This window comes from Hemicordylus capensis, chromosome 2, assembly GCF_027244095.1.
Source record: "Hemicordylus capensis ecotype Gifberg chromosome 2, rHemCap1.1.pri, whole genome shotgun sequence".
Taxonomy (NCBI): domain Eukaryota; kingdom Metazoa; phylum Chordata; class Lepidosauria; order Squamata; family Cordylidae; genus Hemicordylus; species Hemicordylus capensis.
Window position 1 is genome coordinate 420,116,605 of NC_069658.1, and position 20,530 is coordinate 420,137,134.

The following is a 20,530-nucleotide window of genomic DNA, read 5'->3' on the forward strand; positions in this document are numbered from 1 at the left end:
GCCACAGGCCGCAGTAACTCCAGGCCCATCTTTGATGTGGACAATTGCAGTCTTAAGGGGAATACCTTTAGACATCAGTTCGTGTGGCTCCCCGATTGTCCAATGAACTTATTGGGAAGAGACATTCTGTGCAAATTACAAGCCACTTTAACTTTTTCAAAAGATGGAAGCTGTACCCTCGAGACGCCACAAGGGGGGGATATATGCACAATAGAAATGCCCAAAGAAAAGGCTTGGAAGTGGAAAGCCTGGTGGGATGGGAAATCGGAAGCCACCAGAGTCTTGATAGCGCAAGACATAGCAGAAAGCTTGCCAGTACCTAAAGAGGTTTGGGCAGAAAACGGAGGATTTGGCATGGCCATCAACCAACCCCCTGTGTGCATTCGAATGAAGCCAGGAGCCATACCCGCTAATATACCACAGTACCCCATCTCAGAAGAGAAAAGAAGGGGAATCCAGCCAATTATCACAGCATACCTTGAAGAGGGGATACTACAAGAGTGTCAATCTGGATGGAATACCCCACTCTTCCCAGTGGAAAAGAAGGAACCAGGCCGTTACAGACCAGTGCAAGACCTGCGGGCAGTAAATGCAAGAGCTGAACCCATGGTAGCCCTAGTGGCTGACCCATACACCATAATGAGTAGAGTACCAGGCGCTGCTAGATGGTACACAGTACTGGACATTAAGGATGCTTTTTTCACAATCAGATTAGCACCTGCCTCGATCCCTATCTTCGCTTTCACCTGGCACCCCCCCCTGGACTCCCCGGGACTCCAGAACAAGCAGATCCGGCTAAGCTGGGCCAGATTGCCACAGGGATTCATACACAGCCCGAGTTTTTTTTCAGAAGCTTTATCTAGAGATCTGGAGGGTCTAGTTGTACCCCCAGGGGGGGCAGTCTTGCAGTATGTGGATGATCTTTTACTCGCAACAAATACAGAAAAAGATTGCAAAGAACTCACTATAGAGGTGCTTAAAAGACTTGCAAACTGTGGCTACAAAGTATCCAAGAGCAAAGCCCAACTTATACAGACTACTGTAAACTATCTGGGATTTCGGCTGGAGGAAGGCCAGAGATACCTATCAGGAGAAAGAGTAGAAGCAATTTGTGCCATTCCAGAACCCAAATCCAAACGTGGTCTGCGAGCATTCCTTGGAATGACTGGCTATTGTCGCGTCTGGATACCAGGCTACGCCCAGATAGCCCAGCCCTTGTATGAGGCGACTCGAGGAGAAGGCGAGATGCTGTGGGGAGAGGAACAGAAGAAAGCGTTCCAGGAACTGAAAGACATGCTAACGAGGGGCCCAGCTTTAGGACTCCCAAACCTCACGCTACCCTTTACGCTATACGTGCTTGAGCGGGGGGGGGTTAGCAAAGGGAGTCCTGACACAGCAAGTCGGACCCAGTATGCGACCCTGCGCATATCTTTCAAAAAGATTGGATGCAGTAGCAAGAGGATTCCCTCCCTGCTTGAGAGTTGTAGCTGCAGCAGCTGTACTGTTACAAGATCCAAAGAAACTCACTTTCGGAGCAAAGACTACAATAGTCACTGAACACTCCATTAGATCTTTGTTAAAAGAAGGGACTATCAAGTGGATGACAGGCTCTAGACTCATGAAATATCAACTGATGCTGTTAGAAGACCCAGAGGTCGAATTACAGGTGACCACCAGTTTAAATCCTGCCTCATTTCTACCCGATGAAAATGCAGAAGAGGGAGAGACGCATGATTGCCCAACGCTGTTGCAACAGACCTGGGCAGTCCGATCTGACCTACGCACGGTCCCACTGAAGAATGCAGACCTGCAGTGGTTCACAGATGGGTCCTCCTTTGTAGAAAATGGGGTGAGAAGAGCAGGATATGCCGTGGTGAGTCTAGTGGACACTATCGAAGCTCAGCCGCTACCCACGGGCACCTCAGCCCAGCTAGCAGAACTAATTGCAGTTACCAGAGCCTGTGAGATGGCAGAAGGGCAAACTCTGAACCTCTATTCGGACTCAAGATATGTACACAACATGGCACATGCGTACGCTGCACTGCATCATGAAAGGGGCATGCTAGATTCTAAAGGGAACCCAGTGAAATACCAGCAAGAGATCCAGCGGTTCATGGACGCCATGCAGCAACCCCGCAGTCTGGCTTTTATGCACTGCCGTGGACACCAGAGAGGAGGAGGGGAAGTGGAAAGCGGCAACCGTAGAGCTGATGCAGCAGCGAAGTTAGCTGCACGCTCAGCCGAAATGATTATGGTGTCCCTTATTCCAGACCTAGCTACCCTGGAAGAGGAATGGGAGTATGGAACAGAAGACAAAAAGCTGGCAGAAGCCCTGGGAGCCGTGAAACAGCAGGGGAAATGGATCATCAGAGGGGGGAAGACACTAGTCCCCAAGGAATATGTGACAAGACTTGTGGAGGGCTTACATGAAGGCACGCACATGGGGGCAGAGACTATGTATGAACTCATTCGGAAGAAGTATTATGCACCAAATTTGTCTGCTCATACCCGACAAGTAGCCAGGAAGTGTGTAGAATGTGCTAAAGTCAACCCCAATACCCGGCCTCAAGGACAAGCAGGGCAAGTAGCAATGGGGGCCGGCCCGATGGACATTATTCAAGTGGACTTTACAGAGATGGTCTGGCAAGGACCCTATAAATATCTCCTGGTCATTGTATGCACGCTAACTGGCTGGGTGGAAGCCAAACCATGCAAGGCAGAAAGCGCGCAGGCTATGGTTAAATACCTGCTTAACGAACACCTGCCCAACCACGGACTGCCAATACAAATTAACTCAGACAATGGGGGGGCATTCGTGAGCAAAGCAGTACAAGACGTTTCTAGGGCATTGGGAATACAATGGAAACTCCATTCCTCGTGGAACCCACGAAGTTCCGCGAAAGTGGAACGTATGAACAGGACACTCAAAGATCATCTAGTCAAGCTAATTGAGCTCACACAAATGAACTGGGTGGCCCTGTTACCATACGTACTGTTTAAAATTAGAAACACACCAAGGGGAAAGGAGAAATTAACTCCATTCGAGGCTATGTATGGGAGGGCGTCACCCATCCTGCGTACTAGAGTTGAGGACCACCCCCCGTCCACGGCCCAATGGGCTAAGGTCCTGCACGATGTACGACACTCCCTACAAGAAACCATCCCCATTCCTATTGTGGATCCAGTACACCCCTATGAAGTGGGAGAATGGGTGTGGGTGAAGAAATGGAAGGTAGAGCCTTTGAAACCCAGATGGGGAGGTCCATACCAGATTCTGTTAATCACACCAACTGCTTTAAAATGTGCAGGAATTAAGGCGTGGGTCCATCATACCAGGGTTAAACGGGCAGAGGCACCTATCTCGTGGGTTGCACAGAAGACTGGAGAGACTAAGCTGAAGATACGTCGCTTACCCTGAGTCTACCCCCTGCTACACCCTACCGGAACGGGTGCACGTCTTCGCACGGGTCCAGGGTACATCTTTGGAACGTCCCTACGGGTGTGCCCATACCTGGAAGCGGCACACCCTTTGTACGGACCACCGGCGGGGGTGGGAGAGAGTGTGTTATTTCCTGGTTTCAAGCTTGTAACTAAAAATGTGGTCTCGAACACTGTTGTTTTTATGGGTAATAGGAGTGAATAGCACCTACAAGGTTTCCCACCCGAAAGTCCCTGGGCTTCAGACTGTAATCGGAGCCACATCCCTTAAAGACTGCTGGGTTTGTACTCATGGTGATATACATTCTGAAGAGAAGGTAGCTCTGGTGGCGGGCCCCATCCCCCTAAATTGGTGGGTTCAGAAACCCAGAGTAAATTGGTGCTCCCCCTGGATCAGCAACACCGAATTGGCTTGGCGACCAACCACGGGAGGGGGGAACCGCCAGACCTACCGCTACCAGAGGGAATGGAAACGAAATTGGTATTCAAAAGGGGTCCCGGAATATGAAGTTGAAACATTAATTGGCCAGAATCCAATTTGCATTGAGAACAAAGGGGGACCGGGACCCAATTTAGGGGAGATCTCCTACACTCACTGTGCCCACACATGGTCGTTTGATAAATCCCTTGGCGAATTCACGCCACGGGCTGACGATCATGGACCAGACCAGGAAGAGTGCGATGGGGATGATCCCTCTGTGGGCAAATATCCTGGATTGTATGGGGGAGAGATGACCCTCACCTCTGTAACCCTATTCAATTTCACTGAAGGCCACTGGCGGGAGGAGTCGAAATTCCTATGGAAAAACACCCTATATGTACACGATCGGCTAGGTATCCTGATCAACAAAACACAAACCAAGCATGACACGTGTGATAGCAAACTTAACACGTGGGAATCCCCTTTCTGGACCCTCTGGCTGAGCATAACCTGTGCACACCACAAAGACCCAAATGTAACACTTTCCTGGTTCGGGGGAAGGGCCAGCAAGTCCGGACCCTTCAGCCTTGACAGAGAATGTGGAACGGCCCTGGGCATAGGAGAACGAAGAGTAGGGCCAATGAAGTGGGAAACGGGGGACGTCCTGACCCTGTCCTTGCTCGAACACGGAATGTACTGGCTCTGTGGTAAAAACGCATACAAAGCACTGCCACAAGGTTGGAATGGCAGATGTGCCCCTGCTTATCTAGCACCCAAAGTAGAGATCCGCAAAAGCCTAAATGCCTCTGAAGTTTTGAACATGGGCAGTTTCCTGCACCGCCTAAGGCGCGGCGCAGAGAACCCCCTTGTGGTCCGCAACACCGGATTCCACCAGGCTTGGCGGGCTATGCTACCGGGACTTGGGGTGATTGAGCTTGAAATAGCGGTCAAAAACATCTCGAAGGAGATGGAAAAATCTTTCAATAGCACTCTGAAAATGTTAATGGAAGTTCAGCAAGAGGTTGATTCATTATCAAAAGTGGTTGTGCAAAACCGTAAAGCGCTCGACATTCTTGCTGCTCAGCAAGGAGGTGCCTGTGCTTTGATCGGGGAGAAATGCTGTTACTATGTAAATAATCAGGGAAAAATTGATCAGGAGGCAGCCAAATTGAAGGAATCGATACAGGTCTTTCACAGCATCGGCCAACCCCCATCTGGATGGGGAATATGGGAATGGCTCACGAGTTGGCTGCCAGACCTAGCCTGGCTAAAGTCATTATTTGTTGTTTTTGTTATCATTGTTATAATTTTGCTAATGCTACCTTGTATAATACCTTGTTTAACTAGAATAATAGAATCTGCTGTTTCTGCCATAGTTAGAAAGGAAACCGCACCACTTATAAAAACAATGTATTCTAATCTACCCTTAAAGGAAGAGCCATAAAATGGGCTCTTGAGGGGGGAGATGTAGAATGGAAAATTCCTCTATTGTTTTTTTTCTATTGTTTTCTACTGCTGAAGTTGGTGATGAGTCACTTATCTACCAAGGGCAGACAGGGTGGGGGAAGTGGGTATGAACGGACTAGCTTCATTAACATAGGCGCCAGATGATAGGATCACTTTAAACTGTAACTCGTCCTGCTTCTTAGAATGTGAAGGAATCTTCTCTTAATTTGCTTATCTCTTTTCTGTAAGACCGGAACTCAGAGCAAAGTCCAGCCCAGAGGCAAACACATGTGTTAATGAAGTAAACTAATTGGTTCTAGGGCAAAATGTTAACGCCCAGATGTGTAACAATGCCAAGGTTTAAAACCCCAAAAATCGGGGGATTCGGGGCTTCTTCTCTGGAGGGCCGTGAGGCACCAGGAAGGGGTCACAGCGCTGTAATCAATAAACGGTGATATTGCTTCCTTCAACCATCCTTGTCTGTCTGGTTTATGCTGACTGGGTTCCCCCAGGTAACACTAGAACCAGGGGTCATCCCATGAAATCCCATTGACTTTTTCACACAACACATAATCATTTTGTGGAATTCTCTGCCACAAGATGTGGTGACAACCAACAACTTGGATGGCTTTAAGAGGGGTTTGGATAACTTCATGGAGGAGAGGTCCAGCAATGGCAACTAGTTGGAGGGCTATAGGCCACCTCCAGCCTCAGAGGCAGGATGCCTCTGAGTACCTGTTACAGGGGAGTAACAGCAGGAGAGAGGACATGCCCTCAACTCCTGCCTGTGGCTTCCAGCGGCATCTGGTGGCCACTGTGCGAAACAGGATGCTGGACTAGATGGGCCTTGAGCCTGATTCAGCAGGGCTGTATATATGTTCTAACCAGGATTAACATGGTCCTGAGAACATGGCCAGACAGTTAGGAAAGCTCATCCCAGATTTCAGGCATCCCAGCTGGACTGGCTCAATGAGACAATAAGGGTGTTCACATGATGGATGCCATGAGTGGGCAGGTGGGTGGGTGGAAGGCTGAGCAAAACTTACCTTTTCCCCAAACATCCCAAGATGGTGGGAAGCACAGACTGTGCTCCTACCCAATCCACACTGTTGCATGGATCTCCAGAGGCTGGAGCCTCCACATATCTCACAACATCCCAGCCACCACAATGCACCATGAATCATATTGACAGAACAGCTCTATTTGGGGGTGACACAGAAAGCACCCCTCTATGTAGTTGGAACTGTGGGCCGACAGTCTCCATTTTGGAGACTTCAGTTCATGGGATAATGAACTCTTCACCTGCCCATATTTGGTAAAGACTCACATCTGGTCACTCGTCTTGAGCAAAGCATGGTGGAAAGGCGCCCAAGGTCACAATAGCTAAGACTGCAAGGGGCCATCCCCAGCCTTTCTCTCTTTATCTCAATAGAAGGCAACCAGCCAGCAAGTAGACCTAATTCAAAAGGTACACTTCAGGGGCAGAGAATACTCCCTTTTTGCAAGAGAGATAGCATGACCAGCACTCTCTGCTACAACTCAGATAAGAGCAAGCATTTCCCAACCCACCATCAATGGCTTAATTGGCTGTCAATGACCAGAACAGAGGCAGTCCATTACAATATAAAATATCTATCTATCTATCTATCTATCTATCTATCTATCTATCTATCTATCTATCTAATTTGTATACCACCCCAAACTTTCATCTCTGGGCAGTTTACAATAACATAAAACCAGTTAAAAACATACAAAAACTTAAAAACAATTTAACAATTTAAAAATAACCAGAAATTAAAACCCAAAAATATTAGGAAGCTGAGAAAGCTTGGGCAAAAATATGGGTTTTCATGTGTTTTTTGAAAATTGCCAGAGATGGGGAGGATCGTATCTCAGCAGGGAGCACATTCCACAATCTTGGGGCAGTGACCGAGAAGGCCCGTCTCTGTGCAGCCACCAAACGAGTTGGCGGTAACTGGAGACAGACCTCCTCAGATGACCTCAATGGGCGGTGGGGCTTGTAAAGAAGAAGATGCTCTCTTAAATACCCAGGGCCTAAGTCATTTAGGGCTTTGTAAGATATAACTAACACTTTGTATTTTGTCCGGGAACCTATTGGCAGCCAGTGTAACTCCATCAGTAAAGGAGTAATATGGTCTCTCTGAGATGACCCAGAGACCAACCTGGCTGCTGCGTTCTGAACAAACTGAAGTTTCCGGACTACATACAAAGGCAGCCCCACGTAGAGCACATTACAAAAGTCAAGTCTGGAGGTCACCAACAGATGTACCACTGTTTTGAGGTCGTTGATCTCAAGAAACAGGCACAGCTGGTGTATCAGCCGAAGCTGATAGAAAGCACCTCCTCAACCTGAGAAACCATGGAGAGGTGTGAATCCAGAAGTACTCCCAGACTGCAAACCTGTTCCTTTTGGGGAAGTGTGACCACATCTAGAACAGGTAGATCAAAATCATCTCTAGAGTTCTGACCCCACACAATAAGTACCTCTGTCTTATCTGGATTCAGCTTCAGTTTATTCTCCCTCATCCAGCCCATTACTGATTCTAGGCAGGCATTTAGGGAGAATATGCCAGCTCCTGAAGAAGCTGACATGGAGAAGTAGATCTGGGTGTCATCAGCATACTGGTAACACCCGGCTCCAAATCCCCTGATGATCTCTCCCAGTGGTTTCATGCAGATGTTAAAAAGCAATGGAGAAAGTATGGAGCCTTGAGGGACACCATACTTAAGCTCAGATTTTGAAGAGCAACAATCTTCGATTGACACCATCTGGAATCTATCCGAGAGGCTGGAGCGGAACCACTGTAAAACAGTGCCTCCCACCCCCAACACCCTCAGACATTCCAGAAGGATACTATGGTCGATAGTATCAAAAGCCACCGAGAGATCCAAGAGTACCAACAGAGTCACACTTCCTCTGTCAATTGCCAATGGGAGATCATCCATCAGGCCAACCAAGGCAGTCTCCACCCCACAGCCCACCCAAAAAACAGTTTGAAATGGGTCTAGATAATCAGTTTCATCCAAGACTGTCTCGAGCTGGGAGGCCACCACCCTCTCAATTACCTTGCCCAGCCATGGAAGGTTGGAGGCTGTCCTGTAGTTGTTCAAGTCTGAGGGATCTAATGCAGGCTTCTTTAGAAGCATTCTAATGATTGCCTCCTTAAGACCAAATCAAGCGTGTGACCTGTAATATGCGTCGGTCCAGAGACCACTTGGGATAGGCCCATAGCTGTCATGGCCGCTATGAATTCCTGAGCTACCCCGGACAGATTGGTCCCGAAATGAAGTCCCCCAGCACCAAAAGTCTGGGAGACTCCAACGCGAGTTCTGCGAACAAGTCCGTGAGCTCAGTAAGTGATTCTGCTGGGCAGCGGGGCAATCAGTACACCAACCGAAGTCCCAATCTATCCCTGATCCACAAACTCAAGTACACACATTCAATATGGTCCGACACCCTAACAGGGACCCTGGTAAGGGAGATGTTATCCTTATAGACCACAGCCACTCCACCTCCCCGCCCACGTCCCCTCACCTGCTCCTCTACAGAATATCATAGAGGGAGAAGCTGGGACCAAACTGGACCACTAGCCTCCCCCAACCACGTCTCGGCAATACATACCAGGTTGGCCCCTTCATCCATGATCAAATCATGGATGAGTTCAGATTTATTTTGGACTGACCTGGCATTACAGAGGAGCAGGGAAAGGCTATGTGAGTTGTTGGCAGTGCTCCCCGAGACCAAAGAGCTGTCAGGACAGCCGGAAGGGGAGACAGCTATTAAGTTTCTGACTACCCTTCCCCTGGAATGGCCTGCTGACCTGCCAATGTTACTTCTATTCCCCACCACCACCGGGATAGCTGCCCCATAGTCAACGAAGGTGCCCCCTGTCCCCCCATCGCCAGACAAACCCAAACACATTACAGCAACTTCAACCCAAGTCTAAAACAGCTTTAAACTAATTAAACAGAAGCCCTCTAGCCCTCGCCCTCATTCTCCCCCGAAGTGGCTCCCCCAAATATACCTTTAAACCCAGAGCGTCATCTCCATCTCAAGATAAGCCTTAAACCCAGCTTTTCACATTTACACATACATGTATATGTACACTTCCACAAGCCACTGTTGCCTTTTGTCTGACAAGTCACACCCAAGACTGACCAGTTCATGCAACTATGAACTTCATTGTTTTACCTGAGTTTCTGCCCCTCCAGGGTGGGAGTATGGCTTGGGAATTGCCTCTGGGCATGTTTTGGAGTATAATTACCGCTGGCCAAGCCACTATGGCCTTGGAGTGTATATGAATCTTTAACCTGCTGGTTCTCAAGGGTTTGAGTGGTAGCCCTTTGTTCCTCACCCTTTCTTCTTTCTGCTTTTCTGCCTCTTTCCTGTGAGGAGAGTTGCCGGTGCTCAACCTGCAAGTGCACCGATCACAACACCGGACTAAGGATAGGTAAACTAGCCTCCTGCCACTCTGTCTCTTCACTGCCCCCCTTCTTCCCTCGACTCTTGCCTTTCAGCACTTTCTACAGCAAGCCTTAACTTGCAATTTGGACCCTAAGTTAAATTACATTCAGTGAGATTCTTGATAAGACTGTCAGTTAAGATTCTGAGATTGCCTTGCCTAACTAACTTTTGCCTTTTGGTACACCCATTTATCCTAAATAAATCTGTTGTATTGCATTTCTGCATCCTCATCTTTTCTAATTACCAAACTTGCACAAATTCGATACTGAAGCCAAATTGCTCCTTTTAGCCAAGCTAATCCCTCACACTAAGCCAAAAGCCCAGTTGGAGCATCTAGCCAGCACTCCAGAGCAGTTCTGGTAACAGCTGAGGGAGGGGAATTGGGGGGTTCCCCCCATCAGACGGGTGCTCTAGCCCCCTGTCTCTGTGGCTTCTTGGACTGCATGCAGCTCAAAGAGACACACAATCCCACCAGCCGGGTTAAGGGTGTGCTAGTGCCCTTAGCCCTGGCTAAAAGCCAGGCTTAAAAGTAAGGTTAGGCTGGGTGAAAGCACCGGGATATGCATGGATCCCAGCACTCCACACAAGCAGTCTAACCTAGGCTGGGTTGCCCTAGCCTGGGTTAGGCTGCTCATGAGAACAGCCTCAATATATGTGAAGTACTTTTAACACACCAGAGACCTATATAAAGGCTAAGTAGTCTATGATATTATTATTACCAGTGTTTCCTTTAAACTGAAGTGCTGTGCCAAGTAAGTTAAGGCAACAAAAGAGTAATAATGATTGCCATTTTGTTCCTGGAGGTTAAACACAAAGCTGAAAAGCCGACTCCTTTACTGCACCAGGTTTTGTAGGCAAGAATATGCACAAAAATGGTGCTTATCACAGCATTTCTTCAAGAAGAATAAAAAGGCAGGAAAGGGAGAAGTGGGGAGCTTCTCATTAAGTCTGGGACAGGACCAAAGATTAGCATCCTTATTGTTTATGTCCTCATAATTACAGATGCCAATGATATATGTGCATATATTTAGATTAAATTGTGTGGTTGTCAAGTATTTGGTGGGTAGCCATGAAAAATGGGGCCTTTTCTTTAGGGGCACCTAGACCAGGGCTTCTGAAACTATTCTGATGCAAGACCATGACAAGAACACTTCCAGCTGGACCTCAGAGGATGGTGGAGTCTGAGGCAGTGGATCCCCTGTCAATCTCAATGTTCAGGCAGATTCATGTGTGAGTAGGTGACAGTCCTTCAAATCTTCTGGTCCTAATCTGTTTATAGGCTGTATTATAATATATTTTGAATATTTTTTTTCTTTTTTGGTTTGTGCGAAATAAAGTCATACTTCCCAATGGCTTACAGAGACCAAATCTTGCATACATATTACAACCCTCCCCCTTAAATTAACTGAATGCATTACGCTCTACAATGGAATATGCTGGGGGAAATTTAATTTTTAAAAAAAGTTTTAAAAAGAAATTCAGAATATCATACTTGTAGATTACCTACCGATACCAAATTTTGCATTACAAACCTGCCACTTAAATTAGCTGCATACATGACTTTTTATACCAGAATATGTATGGAGAAAGGAATTTTTTTTAGAAGAAATTATCAATATAACCATATTTTAACTATTATTGTTCTCAATAAATTTTTAACACTCAATAATCAGATCAATAATTCCAAAATGACATTGTGCCCAAGAAAAGCAGGTCTTTCTCACGTTCATATTTACTATGATTCAAATTTACCATATATGGCAATTAGTCAATAAAATGAATAATATTTGAAGTTGAAATCTAACAAATTACAAACTGTTCTTTTACTTCCCTTTTGCAAATACATTAATAAAAAATTATATGATGTATACAGGTGGCCCTCGGATAGTGATTTCGCCCAATCATGGGCCAACGCTCTACATAACAATTTAGTCATTGTGGAGGTTAGTTCTGATTATTTGTGGCTTTCTCCCCACTCCTTAAATTAGTATACAGTTTAAAGAACCACTTTCCCCGCTTCTCAGCTGGCATACAGGGAAATTTAAAGAAGCAGTGTGAGAGGCACACACTGCTCCATCCACTCTGACTTTTTGCACTGTTTCTTTAAACTTCCTAGTGCATCAGCTGAGAAGCAGGGAGAGTGGCTATTTAAACTTTACTGGGACTGTGTGCAACTTCAAATCCAGGATCAGATAATGTCCAGAACCACAGATTTCGGTTCTAGATCCTTTGGACCCTTCAGAATTCCAGTATCAGATTTGGAATCTGATTTTTTTTTAATCAGAAAAAATCCCCATGAAGGAAATTTAAAAAAAAAAAATCTCGGGGGGGGGGGGAGGCTAGAAAGGGAGCTCTGAAATTTGGCACACAAGTAGATAAGGATGGCTGGACATTGTATTTAATTACAAGTGAATCTGATCATCCATTGTTTATATGTATATATATATATATATATAGAGAGAGAGAGAGAGAGAGAGAGAGAGAGAGAAACCTGGAAATTGTACTCACAGAGAATCATGAAAACAAACATCATAGAATCTCAGAGGAAGTGATTTTACATCATAGAATCTCAGGGGAAGTGATGTAACATCTGAGATTCTACTGCTTTATTTTCTAAACTGTAAGTAAAATAACAGTTTTGTTTTGTTCTTAACCAAGAAATAAATCTATGGCCAGGCAGGCGGGCAGATAGATGGCTTCCTTTTCTTCAGCCGAGTTCGGAGGTGGGGGGTGGAATGCGGCTTCCTGACACCATTTGGAGCTCCAGAATGCTCTGGAATTCCCAGATAATTCTAGACTGACATAGGCGTCCCAGTTTCAGATCTGGATTTTCTCCAATACCCTCTGGAATGGCCCATATTGGCAATTTCAGGTATTCTAGACCCCATATTGCAGAGCCCTAAACTTTGCACACACACCCACACTTCTCAGCTGATGTGCAGGGAGGTTTAATATTTAAATAGCCATTCTCCCCGCTCATCCGCTGATGTTTGGAAAGGTTTAAAGTTTAAATAGTCACTCTTCCCACACAGGCTGCTCCATCAACTCTTGCCACGAGAGTGGATTGTTTAGTTAAGGCACCTAAATCCATTTTCTGGATTAGGTCAAGCACTCCAATATCACAGTTTCTACAAACATTACCCCCATGATATTAGAGGGCCTCCTGGATTTCATTTTGTGAACTTTCCTTGTGGTGTAATGTATGCAAAATGACTTTGTGCGGTCATGACACAAGCCTCATCTCCTAGTTGTATTACAGTATATTGCTTTTTCAAGCCATTTTGAATATTCTTTTTTTAAAAAAACAGGGTGAAAATGCATTGAATAACATAAACATAAATACTGCTTAAGCATTTCAGTGCATCACTGTAGGCAAACATTTTTGCTAAATGTCATTTCCATTCCTTTGTAGTCATTTGGAGGGAGCGGTTTCAAGTTAATTGGAATCTTCCTATTTGTAGTGTGGATTGGATAATGCTCTCATCACAAGGAGCTTTTCCAGACAGCAGGCTTTACTGCAGGTTTACTGTGAGGCTTTACTGCGAGTTCAAATTTGCCCCCCAAAACCAACGCAAAAAGTGGCTTTTTTTTACCCTGGACATAAATCGGACTAGATCTAATGCACAATGAAAAACCCAAATCATGTGTGAAGTGCGACCCAATACCTCACACAGACTTCAGAGCAAATCTGGCTGTTGTGCAAATGCACACCCTCCACTCTGGTGGAGAAGTGAGCTAAGAACCCTTCCTGACTGGGAATGCTCAAGGTGTCACTTAAATGGCTCATTTTATTTTTAAAGGGCTTTTGATGCTCTGTATATTACATTTCACTCTCATGACAGCCTTGCATGGTACAAAGTGGACTCTTTTGCCTACGAAAGCTGAAGCCACAATAGGTCATTTTGAAGGTGCATCGAAATTCTCTGTTGTTTTTGCCCCAGAGAGGACTAATAGAGCTGTTCCAGAATTTTATCTGGTAGATGACACCTAATCAAAGTCCAAAGTACTCATGTGTCTTTCTCTTCAAACAGGACCCTTGTGGTGCTCTTCGGGCTTCACAGAGAGTGGAAGGGAAGGGTGGGGGGAGAGTTGTGCAGTGACTCTGTATTTTCTTGTGCAGCAGCTGCTTCTTATCCCATCATCCCACCAGTCAACGAGCTTTCTGCCAGGCTTTTGCAATAATGTAGGGGCTTTTGCAGAACTTTGTTGGATGGTGGAAGGGAAAAATTCATAGGCATTGCCAAAGATCTCCCCCACTGAGGATTGGGGAGATGAAGAGGAGGAGCCGCTGCTGTCGCCACCTGCCCAGTTTGCTATAGAGGAATGCCTGTGCACCATGCGGGGAGGTCCCCATGTCCATGTGCCATGGAGAGGTCTCTGGGCCCACACATCTATCTATCTATCTATCTATCTATCTATCTATCTATCTATCTATCTATCTATCTATCTATCTATCTGTCTGTCTGTCTGTCTGTCTGTCTGTCTAGTACATTTATATACCACCCCATACAAAAAAGTCCCTGGGCAGGGCACAATATAAAACCAATTAAAATATTAACATACTTAATAAGCTGCTAGGCCAATTATTTATCTCCCCTTCTCCTTCATTATACTATGGATTTTTAAATCAACCAACACCCTGATTTAAAAGTCTTCAGCATTCTGTACATCCTGGAAGCTCACAGGGCAGGGCAGGGCAGTGTGTGTCTCTGTGAGTGTACAGAATATATCACTTTATATATCTGTGAGGCCTTTCACAGATACTTTGAATAACAATTATTGCTTTAAATTATTAAGTTGACTCCTTAATTTTATGGCTCTACAGGAGTGTTGTTGGATGTTTTTGAAGATGTTTTAAAGCTGTATTTTATTGTGAAATTTTATTGACACTTTTGTAAGCTGCCTTGTGAGGCCTTCATTTATTTTTAATTTTTATATTTACATTCGACTTGTCCTCCAAGAAGCCCAGAGTGGTGTTCCAGGTCATAGTTATCCTCACAACAACTCTGTCAGATAGGGTTAGGCCGAGAGTCAGATCCCGGAGTCACTGAGTGAGTTTCATGGCTGAACAAGGATTTGAACTCTGGTCTCCCTGAACCTGGTCCAACACTCTAAACACCACAACACACTGGCTTTAATCCTTTGTGATTAGAAGGCAGGATATCAATCCCCATGCACATAGACAGACAGACAGACAAGACTGACAGACATAAAGGATCTCCATATGAGTAGTGTGGAGAGCCTGCAGGGAGTTTGCAGGGAGAGCAGGCTTAACCCGCTCTCCCTGCACAAAATTACCAGCTCCATCACGGAGCTGGTTGGAGCAGCAGGGATCGGGGGCGGGGGGGGGGGGGGGCTAGAAGTCCCTGCATGTCCCACATGAATGTGTGTGGCATACTGAAGAGCCCCCCAATTCCAGGAGGCTTGTTGTAGCCTCCTGGCTGGGGGTCTAGTCATGAATCGCCATGCCATGGAGACACATGATCGTGAAAACAAGGTTAGTGGAGCACGCGCTCCACTAACCTCGTTTTAGAGGTGGGTGCATTTAAGGTGGCTCGCTGCCGGGAGCCATGCAGCTCCCATTGCAGCACACGACCCACTGGAACCGGGCTGGGCCCCCTTAGCCCGGTTTTGGCGGGTTGTGAGAACAGCCTCATACTGTTCTTCATTGTAAGCCCTAGGAGCCAGCGGCAGCTCCCACCAACCCCTAAGTGCAACTCCCTGAGGAATTGCTTATTGGGCCTGTGTGAAGCTCCAGCTGAAGATGAATACCCCGCACAGCCCCTCTGGCACCATGCAGAGGCAGTCATTACTTACTACTGTGCAGCACAGGGGAATCCTTCAAAAGAAACAGAGCCCTCTTGAGCCTCTGCATCATCTGAGAATGCATGCATGGAGTGCTCACAAGTATACCCCTTCCCAGTGCTTTCCTCCTAGACCTCTTTAGGAAGGGCTCCAGCTCTCTTAAAGAGCCCTCCCGGCACTGAGAAAAGTGCAGTTCTATGCGGAGGTCAGCAGAGTGGGAAATGGCTCTCACACTGAAGGATTTTTGCCAAAGCGGACCCTGCTTGAAAATTAGTGAAGATCATTGGTGTAGACAATCAGAGGTGTAACCTTAGCATGAAGTTGACCTGTCACCCAACTTACCTTAATTCAGCAGTAAGATCTTCCAAACCTATTTTATTTGTTACATGCTTATCCCATCCTTCCTCCATGGTGACCGAGGGGGGCATACAAGGGTTCCCCCTCATTCAGGAGTGCAGCTATAATTGAGCGGATGGGTTCAAAGAACTTGGGCCCTCCAAGCTCCTGAGGGTGCCCCAGCTCCACCCCTCCCTATTTTCTTCATTATCTCCCTCACTCCGAGGGACCTCCAGGAAGAGGGGTGAACACGGGCCCCCTCTCCCCTACCCACACCTCTACCCTCATTTTATCCTCACAACAACCTTGTGAGCTAGGTTAGGCTGAGAGATCATGACTGCCCCAAGGTCATTTATGGGGCTTTATGTGGGGATTTGAACCTGGAAGCTAGTCCTACACTAACCACTACATTACAATTCTGTGTACAAATGCCCTAAAATGCCAACATGAAAATGAGAGAATCTTTTCTGGAGACATACCATGGCACTCTAAGCAATTGCCTGGAAACCTTGTAGGTCATTCCGAGGATCCTATTTAGATAATACTCTGTGACTAGATCTTTATATATATATATATATATATATATATATATATATATATATATATATATATATAAAATTGCAGATACAGAAAAAGTCTGTGTGTGCTTATCACAAGGGATTTTCTCCTGGAAATGAAATTCCTTGTGTAGAACAGTTCCTTTATATGTTTCTTTATTTCCCCTTTCTCCACTTGAAATCATAATCTTGTATGCTACCCCATGGCTTGTTGCAGGGAAGATTTTTTTTTAAGAGGCCACCAACAGAAGAAGGGCTCTGAAACACAAAGCATAAACAAGAGGGAAATCTTTTGAGAAACATGTGTTTGTGTGCACAGTGCTAGTAACATTAAAGGCAAGAAGAGCAATAAAATGGAAGGTGAACTTCAGAAGAGAATATTTCAAAGTCTGTTATGAAAAGGCAGATGTTCTACTAACAGAAGAGTACAAATATCTCCTAATTCATATTTTTAGATGCACTCAGAGAATGTTCAGCTAAGTGGGGGAATCTGCAATATAATATGAACCAGCGAATATTCATTCCGGAGTACCTTGGGGAATAATATCTTTCCTATTAATAATGTGGAATTCCAGGGCTGAGCTAGATGTTATTTTTAGAGCATGTTGGAATCCCATGATTAGAACTCACCACTTTTTTTTTAATTTTACCAAATGTAGGTAAGAGGACCCCAATCCAGACTGAGACTGTCACAAAGGGGTGGAGTGGGGAGTTAACCCTTTCCTCCATGCCACTTTCCCACTGAAAATTGTACCCTTCCAACTACAAGTTGATCTTTGACACAAGTGACAAAACACTAGTCTCGTCAATTCACAAAAAAAGGCTCAGAAGCAGGTTTTTAGCAGTGGGGGGAATTCATTTCCCAACACAATCCTAATCTGGATCAAAGGGGCCCATGCCTTTTTTTAAAAAATAAAAGAAAAGGCATGGGGCTAGTCATGGGGTATTTGAGGGACGGCCTGCTCCCAAGGGTTGCTGCCCGCTTGACAAGGACATCTGAAGGGGCTCTGCTCCGGGTGCCGACAATGAGGGAGGCCCGGCTGTCGTGCACTCGGGACAGGGCCTTCTCTGTTGCTGCCCCCAGACTCTGGAATGCTCTCCCAGTGGCCATTCGTTCCTCAGACTCCATCACGGCTTTTAGAAAGCTTTTAAAGACTTGGCTTTTTACCCAGTCTTTTACATGATTGTTTTCTACTGCGGCTTCTCTGTGTTGTATTTGTTGTATTGTTTTTATGCCTGTTTTTGTATGTTTTTATACTTTTAACATGATGTTTTTATTGTCTTTTTATTGTATGTTTTTAACTTTTGTAAACCGCCTTGGGGTTATCTTTTTAACGAAAGGCGGTATATAAATGCATAAATAAATAAATAAATAAATGAGGAAAGGGGAGGAGAGCTGGCCTTGTGTTAGCAAGCATGAACGGTTTCCTTTACTAAGTAGGGTCCACCCTGGTTTGCATATGAATGGGAGACTACATGTGTGAGCACTGTAAACTATTCCCCTTTGGGGATGGGTCCACTCTGGGAAGAGAATCTGTATGCAGAAGGTTCCCAGTTCCCTCCCTGGCATCTCCAAGATAGGGCTGAGAGAGACTCCTGCCTGCAACCTTGGAGAAGTTGCTGCCAGTGTGTAGACACTACTGAACAAGATGGACCAATGGTCTGATTCACTATAAGGCAGCATCCTACGTTTCCTTAAAGTAATATATAGTTTGGCTCCCAGAGATTGTGCCTTGTCCCACTGAGTGCTCTGTGAAAAATATTGACATTGGATCAGCATCAACATCATGAGGCCATGATGGTGAGCAGTTTAATGACACCAATGGAGCTTTTCCTAATGATGATTAAAGGCTGAATTAATCACATTGCTTGTCCTCATGTGTGTGCTGTCAATGTAAAAAAAAAACAACTGCCGGGAGGGGAGTGATCCAGATCAGATCCATGGCATGGAGGGAACAGAGCTTTAACCTTCTGCCCCTGCTGGTCCCAATCCGCATTTCCCCCACCACTATTTTTATAGGGCCAAAGAACATCATGCCCAGTTTGGCCCTATTGGGGCAGGGATCACTTCACACTTACTGTATATCTTCTGTTTTCAAAGTCCTGCATTGGCTTTCAGTGCATTTCCAGGCTCTATTCAAAAGGCTTGTTTTGACATTCAAAGCCTTAAACAGATCAGGATGAGGGTCATTAGAGGATGATCTTCTCTCATACAAAGCTGCTCCAAACTGAAGATCTTTTTTGCAGGCCCTTTTTCAGGGGCTCATATCAGGATAGGTTAGGTGAGTGGCAGCGGGAAGACCTTTCCAAAGGTAGCCCCTTGGTTATTGAATGCCTTCCCCCAACAGTGGAAGGAAGCACCAATGGTTTCATCATCCCAACATCAGGTTAAGGTATTTTTATTTGCTGAGGCTTGTAGCACAGCACTTCTTAAACCTGGGTGCCCAGATGTTGTTCCCAGCAACAATGGTCTTCAGCCATTGTGACTAAGAATGATGGGAACGGCACCTGTTATAGCAGCTAATTCTATTGCCACTTTATATTGGTCTTACCCATCTTCGTTTTTAAGTCTTTAAAATGATTTTTATCCAATTCAGTTCATGCTTTATTGTGCACCTTCTCACTCCATGCCTGCTCTCCTCACAAACCCCCTCATGGCGCTTCTCGCTGATCGTGAGAAGAGCCTCATTGAAATCATTTTAAGCCAACATTAGAAATTAAAACCATGAATCTAATTACAAGCCTGGGTGAATAAATGTGTCTTCAGTTCCTTTGTACAAGTTGCCAGAGATGGGGAGGCTCTTATTTCAACAGGGAGCACATTCCAAAGTCCAGGGGCTGCGATGGAGAAGGCCCATTCCTGAGTAGCCACCAGATGAGTTGGCGGCAGCCGCACACGAACTTCTCCAGATGATCTTAGCAGGCAGTGGGGCTCATGGCGAAGAAGACATTGAAGCTATTCACACGACCAGGAGAAATTGGGCTAAGGGAGCCTAGCCTGATTTCTCCTGGTTGTCTGCTGCCACGGGAGCCACGCGACTGCCAGAAGCAAACCACCTAAAGTACCCATCCTCTTAAATGAGGTTAGCAGAGCTAGCGCTCCACTAACCCTGTTTGGTTGCTCATGTGGTATAAGGTGGCTTGGTATAAGGTGGCTTCCTATGTTCCTAAGTTGTCCCAGTGTGGATACATGCAGCAATTTACCCATGCAGATGTGTAGGATCATCATACATGAAGATCTACTGTACATGTGGAGGTGTACTGTCTACTATCAGTTTCATGTACCTATGGGACTAAAGCATTACAGCAAAGCTCTCAAACCATTTGCCCTACTAACCACTTACAGTACCTGATATTTCTCCAGAGTACACTGATGCAGAATCCCTGCACTGATCAAGGAATAAAAGATGCTATCCCCCAGTTTTTCAAGTGCTCCGACTCCATCTTACTCCCATGCCCCTCCTCCCATATTCCTAGTAAACAATGTAATCTATTGTTTTGTTGTTAAGAATAATTATAAAAATACATCAGAAAAACATTATTTTTCAACCAAAAAAAAGTTTTCAGAGCAGCTGGCAAAGCAGAAGGCACGAGAAGTTGTTCTCCTGTCCCCAAAGGACCCACAATCTAAAAAGCAGCACAAGCAGCCACTGGAGAGAACTGATGCTGGGTTGGAGAGGAGCAGTTTGCCTCCTCCTGCTAAAGATGAGAGGGTGACCACTCTGAGGGTTAATGCTTTGCTATGTAGAGGGCTATCTACATACAGTATATTCCAAAAAATCATGTGTTGTGCAGTATCTCTCTGTACCATTCCAGAATGCCAGTGAGCAATCACATGACAGAATATTTTCCCACAGTGTAAGCACCGTGCCAGCAGAAAGAATCAGGGGGAAGTGCTCTAGCCTAGCTTTCTCTCCGATGTACTAATTTTTTGTTAATACAGAGTGTTTTTTAAAGGGAGAGCATTCAAACACACCATTCTCCACTTGACCAAAATGAATATACCAGATGTACTACTTCTGAATGTGTAGATTAGCTGCA

General features: G+C 45.6%; 1 protein-coding gene across 1 annotated transcript; it reads left to right on the forward strand.

Moving 5' to 3' along the window:
• The first annotated feature begins 1,522 nt into the window (after window positions 1-1,522).
• Window positions 1,523-4,792, forward strand: LOC128344033 (uncharacterized). The gene is made up of 2 exons (XM_053293469.1): window positions 1,523-2,638; window positions 4,688-4,792. Exons 1-2 carry the CDS (start codon window positions 1,601-1,603, stop codon window positions 4,790-4,792), a joined length of 1,143 nt encoding a protein of 380 aa, XP_053149444.1. The 5' UTR covers window positions 1,523-1,600.
• The last annotated feature ends 15,738 nt before the right edge of the window (window positions 4,793-20,530 follow it).

What these genes read in the sequence shown, in the direction of transcription:
- LOC128344033 (XM_053293469.1), top strand. Translation starts at nt 1,601, where the DNA reads ATGACAGGCTCTAGACTCATGAAATATCAACTGATGCTGTTAGAAGAC. An exon ending in AAGTGGACTTTACAGAGATG is followed by an intron (nt 2,639 to 4,687) that starts GTCTGGCAAGGA and finishes GAACATGGGCAG; the next exon opens with TTTCCTGCACCGCCTAAGGC.